This window comes from Choristoneura fumiferana, chromosome Z (assembly GCF_025370935.1).
Source record: "Choristoneura fumiferana chromosome Z, NRCan_CFum_1, whole genome shotgun sequence".
In the NCBI taxonomy this organism is placed as follows: Eukaryota; Metazoa; Arthropoda; class Insecta; order Lepidoptera; family Tortricidae; genus Choristoneura; species Choristoneura fumiferana.
The window spans coordinates 19,019,768-19,036,214 of NC_133472.1; the positions used below are offsets into that span (position 1 = coordinate 19,019,768).

Consider the following 16,447-nt stretch of genomic DNA (forward strand, 5'->3'; position numbering starts at 1 on the left):
AGTACCATCTGTATCTTTGCCAAAACCAACATAAACCAGTAGGGATTATAACATCGGTTCGTCACCGAAACAAAAATCAAGAGATTTTGTATTAAAAAATGTTTTATTAGAAAATGGTTCTTATGGCAGTTTTTAGTTACGGAGATATTGACGTTTTTGTAAAATCCTTTGAAATTAACATTTTTTTGTTTTATGCAAAATAGTAAAATATACGGATAGACGTGTATTTGTAGGTTAGTTTCACTAGTGTACGTTGAGTATTTCTATATTAAAATTGGGTTCAAAGTTTAGTAGAAAAGGGCCCTTATGGCAGAGCACATACAAGAATCATAAAGCTGTCGATAAAATTGTTTAACCTGTCCTCTCCCAGAGGCACAAATTTGTGCCCAAATTCCTTTGATCCTGTTATCCTGGGAGATGACAGATTAATCAACTTGCAACTTTTGCTCACAAGTAAGTTTAAGTTATATAGGTACACTTACAAAAAGTGCCTTGGTACCTAATATCAAAAAATACCCAACTTAGGTAGTGAAACCGGAGTTATACGAGCTGGCAACTTTATTCCAATTATCATAATCCTTCTTCTTATGATAATTGGAATTTGAAAAACCGGCCAAAAGCGTGTCGGACGTACCCAAGATAGAGTTCCGTAGCCATTACGAAAAAATCAAGTAATATTTTTCAAAGGATTTCGTATTGTTTTACGGAATCTTCCATCCAAGTTTAGGTATATTTTATACCTCAGCTGCTATTTACTATTAAACTACTAATAATTCTCAAGCAATCTTAGCAGTCAAATTTTCCTTGTAAATGATATACTACTACCACCCTGACATTTTTAAAATTTATCCACCCAGCAGTTTAGAATTTAGAGGGAGGGACGCTCGATTTTAATGAAAACTTACACTTTAAAGTTGAATATTTCGCAAATAATTTCACTGAATCGAAAAATCCAATCCACGATAGAATAAGTTGAGAAAAAAAATCACCCCCACTTTATGCAATGGGAAGTAAACTAAAAAAAAATATTTTTTTATTTTACCACTGACGGCGTGACTGATATGTATATTCATGCCAAATTACAGTTTTCTAGTACTAACGGTCTCTGAGCTTAGCTGTGGACAGACAGACAGAGGGACAGACATGGCGAAACTATAAGGATTCCTAGTTAACTACGGAACCCTAAAAAGTTCGAGAAATCTTACGTATCTTGACCGGGAGTTTTAATCCCCCCTATCCCCACAGGGTAGGGGATGTGTTCTTTTACGGGATAATTAGGTAAATACTGTGTGAATAATTCAACATAAACGTTTTATCAGAATTACTCTTTATTAATCAAGATTTTAAGTTAACTTCCAATAACACTTTTTTATAAGTTGTAAAGGTAAGTGTTATTAAACAGATTTTGACGAAGTGAGACTATCCTTTTTCGAAGTTAATAGGAAAAATAAAGTTAATACATATTTAACTAATTATCTACACATGGTACTCTCTGGCATGACTTCGCCTTCCGACATTGACATTAGGCTGTGCATCGTCCACCAGCGCTGTGTAAATCAGGCAAGTATAGTGTGCAACTTCATTGTAGCTTTGCTCAGTGCAGTTACTCTGCTCTGAAGGATGCGCAGCCTTCGAGTAAAGCGTGCTTAGATAATTTAAACACCTCGTTGGGAGACAAATGTGGCCCTGACGGTACGAACCGTTATTGTACCATCAGCCAAATATGTGGTCTTCCACCCTAAAGCTGATAATCGTTTACATGTCATAAAACAATAATGCCGATAGAAGTGTCTGTCAACTTGAAAGTTCGACTTTAGTGACATATTCATTTGATATGAACTTGTTGAAAAATTGGTAGACCGCTTATTTGGCTGATGGTACCTACTGACTCAAACTTCATCATCATCATCAGCCTAATAAAATTGATCTAGATTAGGTATTTCAACAGAAGGTGGACTGAATTACCCCTGTGTCTTTCATTCAGGTATACGTTTGTTTTGAACGTCGACTAATTAATACATTATTATTATTATATGTAGAAACATTTGCCAAACCAATTAAAAATGTACTGAGCAGCAAACAATTTGGCTCTCAATGTACCTATGCCGTAGGTACAGTTTGATTAATTCGAGTTAACACTAGACAGATGGGCGTGCCTTCAGACAATTTTCAACTTTGACGTCATACAAATAAAGCCATTTTTATTATACCGCTACCCACGTTTATAGATTATGTAAAAACTATTTTATTTGTATGACCTCAAAGTTGAAAATTGACTGAAGGCACGCCCATCTGTCAAGTGTTAGCTCCAAGTAATCGTACTGTAATAGGTAATTTGTTATGTAGTGAGCCAAATTTTGTGCCACTGACAACATTTTTAGGGTTGTTTATTCAAACTCCAAGTTACCTAATCGTTTTAAGACACATATTATTATAGGTATAAGTATATAGGCAGTTTCAAGACACTATGAAAATAATATGAAACAAAGCGTTTGGTATGTTGGAATCAAATCTGTAGCCTCATCCGGCTCGCCTTTCACTAGCCATCGGAACAATGGCATCTGAGCCGAAATCTGCAACAGGTCGGCTCCGCGGGCGCACGGATCACCACGCGCGCACAATCGCGCGCTGCCCGCGCTGCCGCTCGCGCGCCATCTGTTCAATGCGAACAATTACTGCCTATGCCTCGTGCCGAAATGGTAATTGAAGCATTACCATTACAAATACATTCTTTACCATCAGCTCGCAGCGGTGTTAGCTTTTCCTCCACGTAATGTTAGCAAAGCTCGACTCGATAACAAACTAGAGTTGTCCACATTGCCCACTCTTCATTTTACAGTTTCATTGAGCTATACCTACTATTATACAAGCCATAAAATAAAAAACTAGCAAAATGCCGTGAGCAATCCGGGCTCTTAACCTGTGTAATGCACAAGCAACAGCATTGTAAGTCTCAAGGTGCAACCTGCAACTAGTACTTTCACGTTGGTCTTACCTGCAATGCAACATGCAACGCGGATTGGTCGCGGACACTGCGAAATGTTTCAATGCCACTTAAGCTCGAACAATTCGTATTACACCTCCCACGCCGGCGAGGCGGAGTAACGGTTCATCCTTCTTACGACTGCGACCAGTGATATCAGTTTTGTTAGTACTTTACAGGAATTCAAAGCTCGCGGGTCAACTTACTAACCTTTACTCTCAGTTTCTGGCTCTTGAACCATTAAAACTGGCAGTTGAACTGAAATTGCGAGATTTCACTAAATTCCTATGGGAGTTCCCTAAAACCAGATGATTATTTATGTTGCTGGAAGAATTTACTTGCGAACTTCCAGCTCCCGTAGGAAAATAGAGATAAAACCTAGCCGTTTTTGTATCGAGCAGGCTATAGAGTTGCTGCTACCATATGCCACATTTCATCCAAATCGGTCGCACTTTTGTTAAAATTGATAAAATAAAAAAAGTGGTAGGGATATTGATCAAATTAAGTAATCAGAAAATCAGTACAAAACGTTGCTGAATTATCAAATACTCTTAAGCAGCCACAACATTATGTTAATTAAGAAACAGGTGTATTTATCAGCAGCGCCACTCCGCAAATATCCGCTGAATGAAGCTGACATAAGGTTTTGCTCAGCCTTTCACTACTGGATGGCTGCAATTGCCTGCATTCCTGCATTAGAGGTGCGCCTGCAAATGCTTGCAATCTGTCCTCAGCCAAATGTATCACCTAATAAAATAATAACAAAGTGAGAGATGTTATCTACAACAAAAAACAAACGTCTGTTCTGTACAATTTTACAAATCTCTTAGCTTCATTTTTAAAACAACAAGTAATTGTAATAAAATACATTGATGTAGGTACTTAAATAAATAGGTCGGTTAATAAATAGGAAGAAAAAAATCGACAGTACCTTTTTTTTATTTTTGGTGACTTATCATTCCTTTCTTATCCAATATTTTTTATACCAAAAAATGCTCTACCTCCCAAGCTCTAAACAACTTTACCCCTCTCTATATGGGATAGATAAATTTCTTTTTCGTGCCTCTTTTGTCCGTGTGAAATACATATTTTACGTTGTGATGCTTATACTGTGAAAATTAGAAGACTAGGTCTATGGCTAAAACCTGCGTGACGGACGACGGATGGACGGATAGATAGAAAAGTGAGTAACAACAATGGGGCTCCGTTCGGACTCCTTAGGTACGGAACCCTAAAAATCGCTTATTTCAAAGACGAAATAAAGTTTACCTTACGAATAAAAATAATAAGTCGTTTACTCTGTGTAAAAATATCAATTAACCATAATTGTATTTTACTTTTACTAAACAATATAATACCCGCAGTAGCGGGACCTACGGCTCAAGCCCTCTGTCATCTGAGAGGAGTCCTGTGCCCAGCTGTGGGACGTCTATAGGCCGAGGTGACGATGATGATGTCGAAGTATCTATGAAACTAGTAGTTCAGTGGTTTTAATTTATTTACAGTTTGGTCGATAGTTAAGTCGATATAACTAAGTAGAATTGAGTCAATCAAACCATAATACCTTGAACGGCCGGCTATTGACCGATACTCCGTAGATGCACGCGTATGAACAATTCTTTTGACATGAAGTCATTTGGATATGAATTATTTACACAGGATGATTTAACTTATAAAATTAATGTTATATATTTTTTTCTTTCTTTCTTTCTATACCTGTTTATTACAAATGTCAGTTTCAAGATTGCTATGTACGGCCAAGGACTTTAATTCATGAGTCACCATGGAACCATTTCACAGTTAAAGTGATAGTGACGTCGCATTAATTAACAAGAAAATCGCAATGAGTTTTCCTTTGAAAAGTTCCAATTATATTATTATATATATATAACAATGAATTTTGTAAACATAAAATTAACTAAAACGGGCTTCCTCTTCCAAAGGCAGCGCAGCGCGGGGCATTGTGTTATTTATATATTTATATACAAGATTTGCTCGTTTAAAGGTATTATATATATAGATGAGCCATCATGGAACCTTTCAAAGGAAAAATAATTATTTATTGAAATATCGGAAACGGCTCCTACGATTTCGATGCAATTCGGTAGGTAGGTACGCAGGGGTTTTCGGGGATGAAGTGGTTGTTTGGTTTGGTGGTGGCTTGGTTTTATCTCTGGGCAAACGTTTATTAACGAGTTTTAGCCCGAGCAAAGCTTGATCGCCCAGGAACTGATGAATTAAAGTCATTGACCGTACGAGATCATTAGAGACTAGATTAAATGCAATTCATCTTTGCATTATTTGTATATAATCATTTAGTCCATTTTCATCAGTTATATGCATACGAGTATTAGAGTACGAAAAAGTGAGAAAACCTTAATCGTTTAAATAGTAGATTGATAACCAAGGGTGGAAAGTGACCCATTTCACCAGAGATATTTCTGGCGCTCGAACGAAGTGAGAGCGCCAATAGTTCGAGGGGAAATGGGTAATTTCACCCGAGTTAGACACTCTACTTTTCATTTCGACTGTGAAGAATAATAATAAATTGAATATACTTATATCCAACCTCCAACGGTACCTTTTTGACTGACCACTTGCCACGGCCGAATATAAAAAAAAAAACGAGTTGGTCACGATCAAGGAGCTTATATACAAAACTGGAGGTTGAACGCCGAACAAAGAAGTTTGACCTTTATTACTTAATTATATATTCCATCTCTTTCTTTCACATTCTAACTAAAGAAAGATGTTCGTGACGTAATAAAGATCAAATTTCTTGTTACAAACGGATGTTCGGCGTTCAACGTCCAGTGTTGCATATAAGCTCCTTGGTCACTTCATGCATCTAGATGGCCATGCTGAAACGTGAAAAAAGTGTCATTGACGTGACTCCTCGACTCCGTGGTTAATCGAATAAAAAATACTTTCCACCCTAGAGATGAAAACGCAATTTTCCACCCGGCTATCTACCCATGAAAATTAAACTTTCCGAACAGGAGAGATGAAAATGATATTGATATCCATTTGAAGTGCACCCTTTATGTATGTTGCTTACAGCACAAGCAATAATATTATTGTTTACGCGCATGCTTTGTTTTGTTCGTCACCTGAAAGAGGAGTGCGACATTGCGCGACCGTCAGTATCTGAAGTTGGCTTTCCAGCTCCAGTAGCAAAAGTAGAAAAAAATATATTTTTTTATAATCAGTTGCCGAAAATGTGAGAGATCAGGATGCCCGGAGGCGGGAATTTAGCGCGAAGTGCGCGGTACAAGAAGAGGGACCGGGCGCAGCGCTCGGCGCACGCGCAGTACTACTACACGCGCTCGCTGGTGCTCGACCCACCCTACAGGAAGAAGCTCAGCCCTCCGACAAGGTGAGACCCGAGCTTCTGCCGGGACCGGGAACACACTTCAGAAGACCTGGCGATGCCTAAACGACTACGACGCTACGATACGAAACATGTTTAAAGTATTACATTATTTTGGTTCGAAACATGTCGAGCATAACTCTGTTATTTATTAATATGTGAGTGAGCCGTGTATCTCGATCACTCTCTATCTATATCTCAAACACATTATTTACATTATGCCCGACAATAGTAGATTGTTGCACCAAGCAGAAAGTTATTTATTATGGGACCATGTGTCGATTCGGAGCCCGAGCGTTAGCGAGGGCTTTAAAAAGCACGAGGGCAATATAAATTACTTAATGCGAGGTGCATAATCTGCTTTTCTTTCAACTATTACAGGAATAGTTGACAAAAAAAAACTCAGACTTAGCAATTAATATGAAAGAAATGTCACTAGCACTCGATGATTCCATTTTTGTAAGTTTACATTCGCACTCTCAAAAAATGTCCACGGAAAATTCGCAAGGTTCACGCCAATTTGTTTTTTTTTTTAATTTCTTACTTTTTTGGCAGTTAGTAGCAGATATTTTTACCCGCGATCTGTCAAATTTCGGATGGGCGCCAGGTTGGCCAACCAAACACACAAAGTTTTTTTTATATACGGCTACTTACTATTTTTGATAGCATTGGTAGCAACAATTTTTTGTACGCAATCTGTCAAATTTCATAAGACCGCCAGGTTAACCAACCTAGCACTTGATTTTTTTACACTATGCAGGCTAATTTTATAGCAAAAATACTTGTGTTACCTGTTTGGTGGTGCAATTAAAAAAATCTAAAACAATGCAATTTGTGCTGGGTATTTAGTGCGGTTATGATGAAATTAAATCATAGTTGGAAGAAAAAATATTTATTGCATTACAAACAGATTGTCTCATTCACTGTTTATATTACCTAACTGCTTTGATACCGAACCACCTTTTTATTATCTACTATTTACGCTACTATTTCGCATTATTTCTCTGGAATTTTAAAGCAATTCGATTCTTTGACCTTGGGACCGCGAAAAACTTCAGAAAATATGATATGGGGTGTGTACATTTTGTATATTAAGCAAAAAAAAACACAAGTTCGAATTTATATGGAAACACGAACAGCGCCTCTAGCGGAACGTTTGCGATATTTGTGTATCCATACAAATTGAGATTTTAACGCAAACGCGATCGAGACGTACCTATTTTGTAACCGAAAACTTACACTAAGGGCACGGAACAGTAGCCCATCGGCGTTTTTGGCACTCCAGTTGCAGATTTGTGGATATGCATAAGAAACAGTGTTCGTAAACCTTTTGTGATTTTTTATTATCACTATTTTTGTACAGAAGTAAGAATAATGTATTTTGCCGGAAAATTTCGTATTTAGGTATCTTGATACGATGAAAAAACATTATTCACTAGATCTATAAGCATGTGACTGACTATACTACTAATCCTACTTATTATAATTATAATTATAAATGAGAAAGTTTACTTTATATTATAAATGCGAAAGTTTGTGTGTTTGTGTATGTTTGTTTTAGACGGATTTAGATGAAATTTGGTACGGAGATAGCTGGACATCTGGAATAACACATAGGCTACTTTTTATCCCGATATTCCCACGGGATAGAGGTAAAATCTAAGAAATAACAACCGCTGAGCTTAGAGTCATGAAATTTGGTATGTAGATAGCTGGATGTCTGAAATAACACATAGGCTATTTTTATTCCAATATTCCCACGGGATAGTTGTTCAACAACACCTCAATGAAGATCACGAAATAAATTTTGGGATTTCCGACGGGAATTTTGTAAAATCCCGGAATTTCAATTGCAACTACCAGATCGAATAGTTTACGCGTGCGAAGCCGCGGGTAAACTCTAGTCCTACATAACATTGAAATTATTTGAAACGAAATAAAATTAATTATTGGGTTCACAAGCATAATTGGCATCGATCGGATCAGTGAGTAGCTTAATAACATAAGTGTTACGTCACGGTTAGCTATGTGCTTGAGCTGCGCTCCATTATGAGCGCGGTAAGAGGCTGTTTGCCTCGTTAGCTGCTGTATTGGGATTAAGGACAGCTGCCGGCATAATGCGTAACACTCGTTATACTGGTCGTTAGGTCGTTTGGTGCGCTTTTGTAAGGCGCGTGACCTTACACAGAGCACAAATTTTAACATAGGCAACATATCTTGACATTGCACTCAAGTGTCTATTAAAGTAGAATACTTAATGGTCAAATGAAAGTTCTCTTTTTACCCACTTGGCTCAAATTTTTCAATGATCAAAAATAATTTCTTTGCTCACCCGCGATCTTATATATAGCTGCGTTAATTATGCAAGATATGCGTGTTCATGCAGTTCCTCCACCTCCACACACACATCACACAAACCCATCTATCACCACCACCCCATTACACTGACGCGTTTCGAACTCAACCAGAGCTCATCTTCAGAACAACACAACCGTACACCATGCTACCAGATGTTAGACTAGGTTAGGGTAGGCTGCGTAGGTTAAGTTGGTTGTGTTACTAGTAATAGCTGCTAAAAATTGTAATGGATAGTCTAACATCTGGTAGCATGGTGTACGGTTGTGTTTGGTGTTGCTCTGAAGATGAGCTCTGGTTGAGTTCAAAACGCGTCAGTGTAGTGTGCTGGTGGTGTTAGATAGGTTTGTATGATTTGTGTGTGTTCTTAGTGTGGAGGTGGAGGAACTGCATGAACACGCATATCTTGCATAAACGTAGCTATCATAAGGTTGCGGGTGAGCAAAGAAATTATTTTCGTTCATTGATATGGACCTCCGCAAAGTAACGCCTAATTCAAAAATTATTTCAAAGGTTACTTCAACAACCTCTATGTTAAATATTGGTTTGATTCAGGTGTTACAGTAATCCTATTTTACCTATGTACCTACTTTGCTTTGCTACTACTCCGCATCCACACGGCGTGTTAGACAACTATGTCCGTGCAACACCATGTGTATTTTCATGCAAACCCTCCCTCCACTCCCACAAAAATCAACGTCTTCCACAGACCCTTCTAAACCACCACACGGGGCACTAACGTGTATCAAACTCTATACGAGCTCATTCTCAAAACTACACTGCTCAAATCACGCAACCGTTTCCAAACAAAACGAATGACGTATGTGTTTCTGCATGACAACACATATTTCGCACTGACGCGGCTGTTTTGCAAGTGTGGCAAGCTATGAACAAGTGCTTAGATCATCCTTAAAGCTTGAAACACTCAGAGAGCAGTGGCGGGGCGGTACAGTACAGCGCGGCGCGGTGCCGGTTGTAATAACTATTCGAGCTCACATGAAAGAGGGCACACAGAATACCGCGCGGGAAATAAGCGTGGCGTGGGGCGTGGTATTCTGTGTGCCCTCTTTCCCGTTAGCTCGAATATCAGGCGTCAGTGTTTTTCAAGCTTTATACAGTGCAAATAGACTTACGAGAAGTTACGCCCATCAATCAAGTAGGTAATATACTCGTAATACAGGAAATAGCGCCCTCTGTGCAGTAACTATATAGTCACCCTTAAATCCGCTTGATAGAAACCGCAGTATCTTTTTTTACAAATCATAAGCATGTTTATATACTGACTAGACCAAAGGAACATATACTTACTGACTGAACTGTTTTGATGCTTTAAAATCTGTCAAAATGAACGTTGTGCTTTTCCGCAGAAAGCTGGCCGACGTTTGTGGCTATCTCTGTGTTGCGGTGGTATAAATTTGAGGTGCCGTATCTACGAGTAGAAGCCAAATTTACTGTATTTGGAACATTGTTTTTAAAAAGAAAAATACCTGAATAATACGAATGTTAGTGCTGTTTATCCGTTGCCTAGTATCCATAGTACAAGCTTTGCTTAGTTTGGGACTAGGTCAATTGGTGTCAAGTGTCCCATGATATTTCATCATCATCATCATCCCAGCCTATATACGTCCCACTGCTGGGCACAGGCCTCCTCTCAGAGCAAGAGGGCTTGGGCCATAGTTCCCACGCGGGCCCAGTGCGGATTGGGAACTTCGCACGAACCATTGAATCGCTTCGCAGGTTTGTGCAGGTTTCCTCACGATGTTTTCCTTCACCGCAAAGCTCGTGGTAAATTTCAAATGTAATTCCGCACATGAATTTCGAGAAACTCAGAGGTGCGAGCCGGGGTTCGAACCCACGACCCTCTGCTTGAGAGGCGATAGGTCAAACCACTAGGCCACCACGGCTCCTATGATATTTATTATTATTTATTTATTTATATATAATTTTTATCATTTGCCATGCAACTAATCTAATATTCGTTCTTATAGCCATGTATAAGATAAATTACCGTACCAGTGGCAACATTGTTCTTTTGTTACCCGACTGCCCGAAGAAGGGATATGGTTAACTAAGTAACGCTTATGTTTCGAATTCGATAGTGTTGTAAATTCATTACAGTTTTATAAATTATGTTTGATGTTAAGATTATGATTCAATGATTTCATTTTTTTTTAACAAATAAGAAGGAAATACTAAACCGCTACCTTTAATCAAAACAGCTAAGCTTATGGCACTCATTGAGTACTAAATAATTTCTATCTCACTTAGTAGGGAGGTAGTGAGGCTTAAAACTTCAATTGTCAAAGTCAGGTAACTTCCCAACTCTCCCCTGTTATCGTCCTAGTTGAAAATTATATTTGTAAAATAACTTCTTTTCTCTATTATAACTACACGGTGATTTTAATCGGTGATCAGGAATAACAAAAAGCAATAAAGACGGTCATACTGAATAACTTCTCCCATGGGACCAATACGAAAATCGGGATAAAAATCCCTGGTTTCATTCATTGAGGCTGGTGAGATGCTGAGGTTTTCTATGACATAGCTGATTTTTCTACCGCGATTTTCGTATTGGTCCCATGAGAAAAGTTGTTCAGTTCAGTACTGACCGTAATGACCGTCCTTATTGCTTTTTGTTATTCCTGATCACCGATTAAAAATCATCGTGTAGTGTGGATTTGAAGTAGCGATTACAAGTTTAATATGGATAAGACTAGTACAAGTAAGTATTTATTTTTATCAAAAAGGTGCGTAATTAATATGCTCTATTATTTTTGAGCTGTATAAAACTCCTTTAATTAGAATAAAATATTATTCTTTACGTATAGTTTGTTGCAGGAATAACATTTATTGAATTTAATTATTTATAAGATTGCATTGCGGTGAGTATCTAAGTAATAAGATAACTGTAAGACCAATAAGTAGGTAACATGATATCTAATAAATAAATAGTCATCATATTAAACTTGTAATCGGAAGTTCAAATCCGCTCTCTAATTATAGCTATTAAGAGTAATATCTTAAAAATCCTACGCTGCCCTGAAATTAACGACGTACAAAATCTATTGTTCAGTAATGAGCAAATCGAAAATAAAACCATGACAAAGTATTTCGTGATACAGTATTATTTGTAGCGATTGGAAACTATTCAACTCTATAAAACAGAACATTGTTTATGTTTATTATTTATCAATATTGTTGTTATTTCACATAACATCAACATTATAAAATAACAATATACAATTTAATTTTCACTAATAAATCACTGCTTACCTACTTTAAGTAAGCTTAAGTACCTATTTGCTGTTATATAATTTTATCCGCAAATGAATGAAATATAAAACGCCTTTGAAACTGAATCTCGTTGTATATTGCTCCTTTTGACACTAACAACACGATCGTTTTTTTTTTTTAAGAAAGGTTTCCTTATGTATAACTTATAAAATGTGTATGACTGTAAAGATATTTAGGAGGAGAGTGGGACGAGATGCCTTATTCTCTAACGCATTTGGAATCGGAACCATTTTCTTTTATCATTTCTTTCTATCAAACTGTATAGGATAAGGGTATAGAGACTATGAATGCGATCGCTAGCACCTAAGCGTTACAGTCTCTGATCTTTTATCCCTGATGATGGTTAGGATCGACTCAAATAAACAAATTGTTAGAATGTAAATCTCATAATTTATTTATTGTTGGCAGATGTCAGTCAGCTCCAAAGGTAATGGATAACCACAGCCGATCAGCGTCGCCGCGCGAGGCGGCGCGGCCGCAGCACCGGCCGCCGTCCCCGCCGTCGCCCCCGCTGCCGCCGTCGCCGCCCTCGCCGCCGTCGCCGCCGCTACCGCCCACCCCGCCCTCGCCCGGCTTCGACAACCGCGGCTACCAACATGACGACCCTAACCACAACGACTCCTTCGCTTCTAACAATACGCAGCAAAATGGCCACAGCAAAGAATTTAATGGCGACACGAAAACCCTGGAAGCGGTCAACCTCGAACTTATTAATTTGCAACCTAAAAATGGAAACACTAAGAAGAAAGATGTCGAAGTGGACATGAATGCGACGAATCCGTACGACGAATATTTCGTGCCCGTCAACGAGCACAGGAAATATATGAGGTTAGTATTTCAAACATTAATAAATACATTAGGTACCTACCATATCATATCAAGCCTCGGCAATTGATCAAAGACACAATTACAAATAGGCAATTGCGCTTAAAAAATAAAATAATCGTTTTACATCTGTGGTTTTACAAAACAAATAGGTACTTAATTGAACTGAGAATAGTTATTTGTGCAACAAGAGAGCAAAGTCGTTTTTTGGCGCGAGTGTTGATTTTGAATCCCGAGGAAGCGAAGGATTCTACAATTGAATCACGAGCGTCAGCAAGTGATTCTAGGTTAGAATCCTGAGAGCATCAAGGGATTCAAATACACGAGATGCTTAAAAACTTTGGTCTCGCGTGACACATACAATTTTTCATCTCAGCAGCGAGAACATCATTTAAATGTAACATAAGAATAAAACCACATATACCTACCTGTTTACAAAACAAACACATTTTTTTTTAATATAATCCGATTATTAAGAAACAACTATAATAATCACATTTAAAACCATAATAAAGTGTCCAGTAGATACAATACAAATCTCATACTCATAACAGTCATAATAACATGCATTGTAATTTGAACTTAGAACTTCTTGTGCTATATTATATGTCACACTTATTTTTTAATACTGCGTAAAGCCTCATCTTGGGGTCATTAAAAAGTTTGAACAATAAACGTATCATTTATTATAAATAAACCTTTAAATATGAATTTAATTAAGATTTCTATTACATAAACATAAACAGATTTGTTAAAAACTCATCCAATTTAACAAATATTTATTCCAACTGTAGAGGCAGTATACGGAATAATTTTATAAAAAAAAAAAAACAAGAGAAGCGGCTTTCGTGCAACGAGGTTGCATACTTTATTAAAAGATCGGGAAAATTTACATTTTGGAAATATTTCATTGTCATGTATCAATATATTTTTAATACCAAAAATTTAATTTAAGATTGTAATCAACACATTTGATCCTATTTCTCGCTTTTTTCGTGTTGAAGTGAAATGACAGATCAAAGTAAAGTTCAAATATTTGGAATTTAGTGTGTAGACTCAACACTGTACTCAGCATTTAAAAAATAATAATTAAAAAGTTACTTTGTCTCACGGAGTGAGCAAAATGCGATTTTGCTCACTGATTTCTCATAGCAAAACCTGCCTGTTTGAGGTGCTGAGGTGAAAATTATAAAATCATCGTTTTAAACTTCGGCGCGCCGCAATCAGATAAATTTATCTGGTGGGGTAGGTAAAAGTAAGTTGTTTATAACAACAATATCTCTGTATAACAAATAATTTAGATTACTTAAACATTTGTGGTCGCAATATGTATTCTTATATCCATCTGTGGACATTTTGTTACATTTATTTTATATAAATTATATGAATCTTAAAATCTTAATGTCAAACACAGTAGGTATTTTTAATAATGTAGGTGTGTCGTCAATTGAAAGTGTCCATTTCGGGGTGCCCACTATTGAGGTTTCGATATATTTCGGTCAATTCATCAATATCAACAAAGCCGTGACAATGGATACGCGATCAAAGTAGACCTAAATCTCGATCTACCATAACCAACCTGATAATCTAAGTACTTACCTATAGTAGGTACTATTGTTTTCTGTTACATTACTACCTACACCTCATTGGATAGGTATCTCTTGTTAAATTAAAATAGAATAACATCGCTCAAGCGCTACGTTACTTTGTACGTAATTATTGTTATCATACAAGTTCTAAGTATTCTATAGTTTCAGAATATTGACAACTATAAAAAATGCTAGGTAGGTATACTTACTAACTTGTTGTGTATGTCAGAAAAGTAGGTACCTATAACTAATTAGTATAGCTTTTTCTCCTATGGTTCACATTGTTAATACTCAGAAACTTGATTTTGTACAATGTGATAGGGACCCAAAATATTTATAATTATTTATTTGTGGACCCAAAATTCGAAGCGAGGTCGTACATTATCATCGTTCATTCCGGGTCCTGAATGGTCGAGGTCGTACATTACTCGCACGCAGAAATTTCATATTTGTGCAATGCAATGTGTCAAGATTTACTTGGTAATATACACTTAATTGTAATTCCGTTGATTGTAATAACTACTGTAAATTGATAGAACAATAGGTACAACAAGTATGATTGCAATCTGTTCCAAGCAAATTGGGCCGGTCGTGTCGCGCTCATATCATAGCAAATACTTACAACGCGTGCAACGCACGCTCAGAATGCGGTTTGGTGGTTGTCTACCTGATGCAACTACTGCTGCTGAACGAAAGGCATTAAATTAAAGGGCTTAACCTCAATTTACTTTTTATACGTCGACAGGACACTTTCTAGGTCTGCGCAGACCGGCAGGGCAGGACATCTCTTCTGTTCGCGTAACTTGACTATCTATGAATTTTCAAATCCGGAAATATGCCTTAAATGAAAGTCCTTTTGAGCCGTACAGTCACCAGCACCAATATCTGAGACAACAAAGCGTGTGTGAATATCTGATACGACTTTATTTCTAGGGCCGGTAGGACGTGTCGGATACTCGTATTTTTGCACGTTCCGCTTTACTAGATATTAATGCAGGTGACTGCATATCATACAAATCGACTTGTTAAGAAAATTTATTTTGCATATTTTGTAAATAGATATGTTAAAATCCTAATATTAATTATGTTTGAAAATATGCTCAATATTTCTTTCAAAATCCTATATAAGTATGCTCATTCACCCGTAGTTAATATCTTTTTTTTACTACATATATGTATAATATGCTTATTGGTAGAATGTTAGGCATCCGTTTTTACTATTCCAAACAAGAGTAAGTCAGCCCAATAGGTATTTAGAAGTTACAAAACAGTTTTTTCTTTATCTCTCGAATCCGGCAGAAAGTTTCGGAGCTGTGGTCTTAGCATTCTTTTATATTTACTAAGCAATTGTGTCTAAACAACAAATGAGTCGCGTTATCTTTTAAGTATTTCATTTTGTTTTGAGAAAGTTGTTGCATATTCATGTCAGAGTCGGACTCTGTTAGACAATAGCTGACATCGACTGAAACAAATTCCAAACATAATACAAATAGAGCACACTTGGTGGGCTATTATCTGGTGGTCATTTTTAGGGTTCCGGAGCCAAAATGGCAAAAACGGAACCCTTATAGTTTCGCCATGTCTTACTGTCTGTCTGTCTGTCCGTCCGTCCGCGGCTTTGCACAGGGACTATAAATGCTAGAAAGCGGTAATTTTGCACTAATATGTATGTAAATTATGCCGACAAAAGGGTACAATAAAAATGGGGATGATTTTTTTTTCTCATCCAAATCTGTAGTGTGGGGTATCGTTGGAAAGCTTTCAAAAACATTAGGGGGTTGCTAAAACGATTTTTCGATTCAGTGATTTGTTTGCAAAATATTCAACTTTAAAGTGCAAATTTTCATTAAAATCGAGTGTCCCCTCTAAAATCTAAACCGGTGTGGAAATTTAAAAAAAAAACAGAATGGTAGTGTGTATATCAAACTTTCAAGGAAAACTATAACGGCTAAGTTTGCTTGAGAATTATTAGTAGTTTAAGAGTAAATAGCAGCCTTAGGTATAAAATATACCTAAACTTTGAAGATTCCG

At 37.1% G+C, this 16,447-nt stretch overlaps 1 protein-coding gene across 3 annotated transcripts in view; it reads left to right on the forward strand.

Moving 5' to 3' along the window:
- LOC141430673 (uncharacterized) overlaps nucleotides 1–16,447 on the forward strand; it is a 61,929-nt gene that overhangs the window by 32,574 nt on the left and 12,908 nt on the right. For 2 of the 3 annotated variants that reach the window (XM_074091513.1, XM_074091520.1), the window contains one exon: nucleotides 12,411–12,830. In XM_074091513.1, the coding sequence (XP_073947614.1) occupies nucleotides 12,433–12,830 (398 nt within the window). In that variant the 5' untranslated portion in view covers nucleotides 12,411–12,432. Of the gene's footprint in view, nucleotides 1–9,689; nucleotides 9,869–12,410; nucleotides 12,831–16,447 lie in introns of those variants that run through there. The other variant, XM_074091503.1, reaches the window with a different exon arrangement.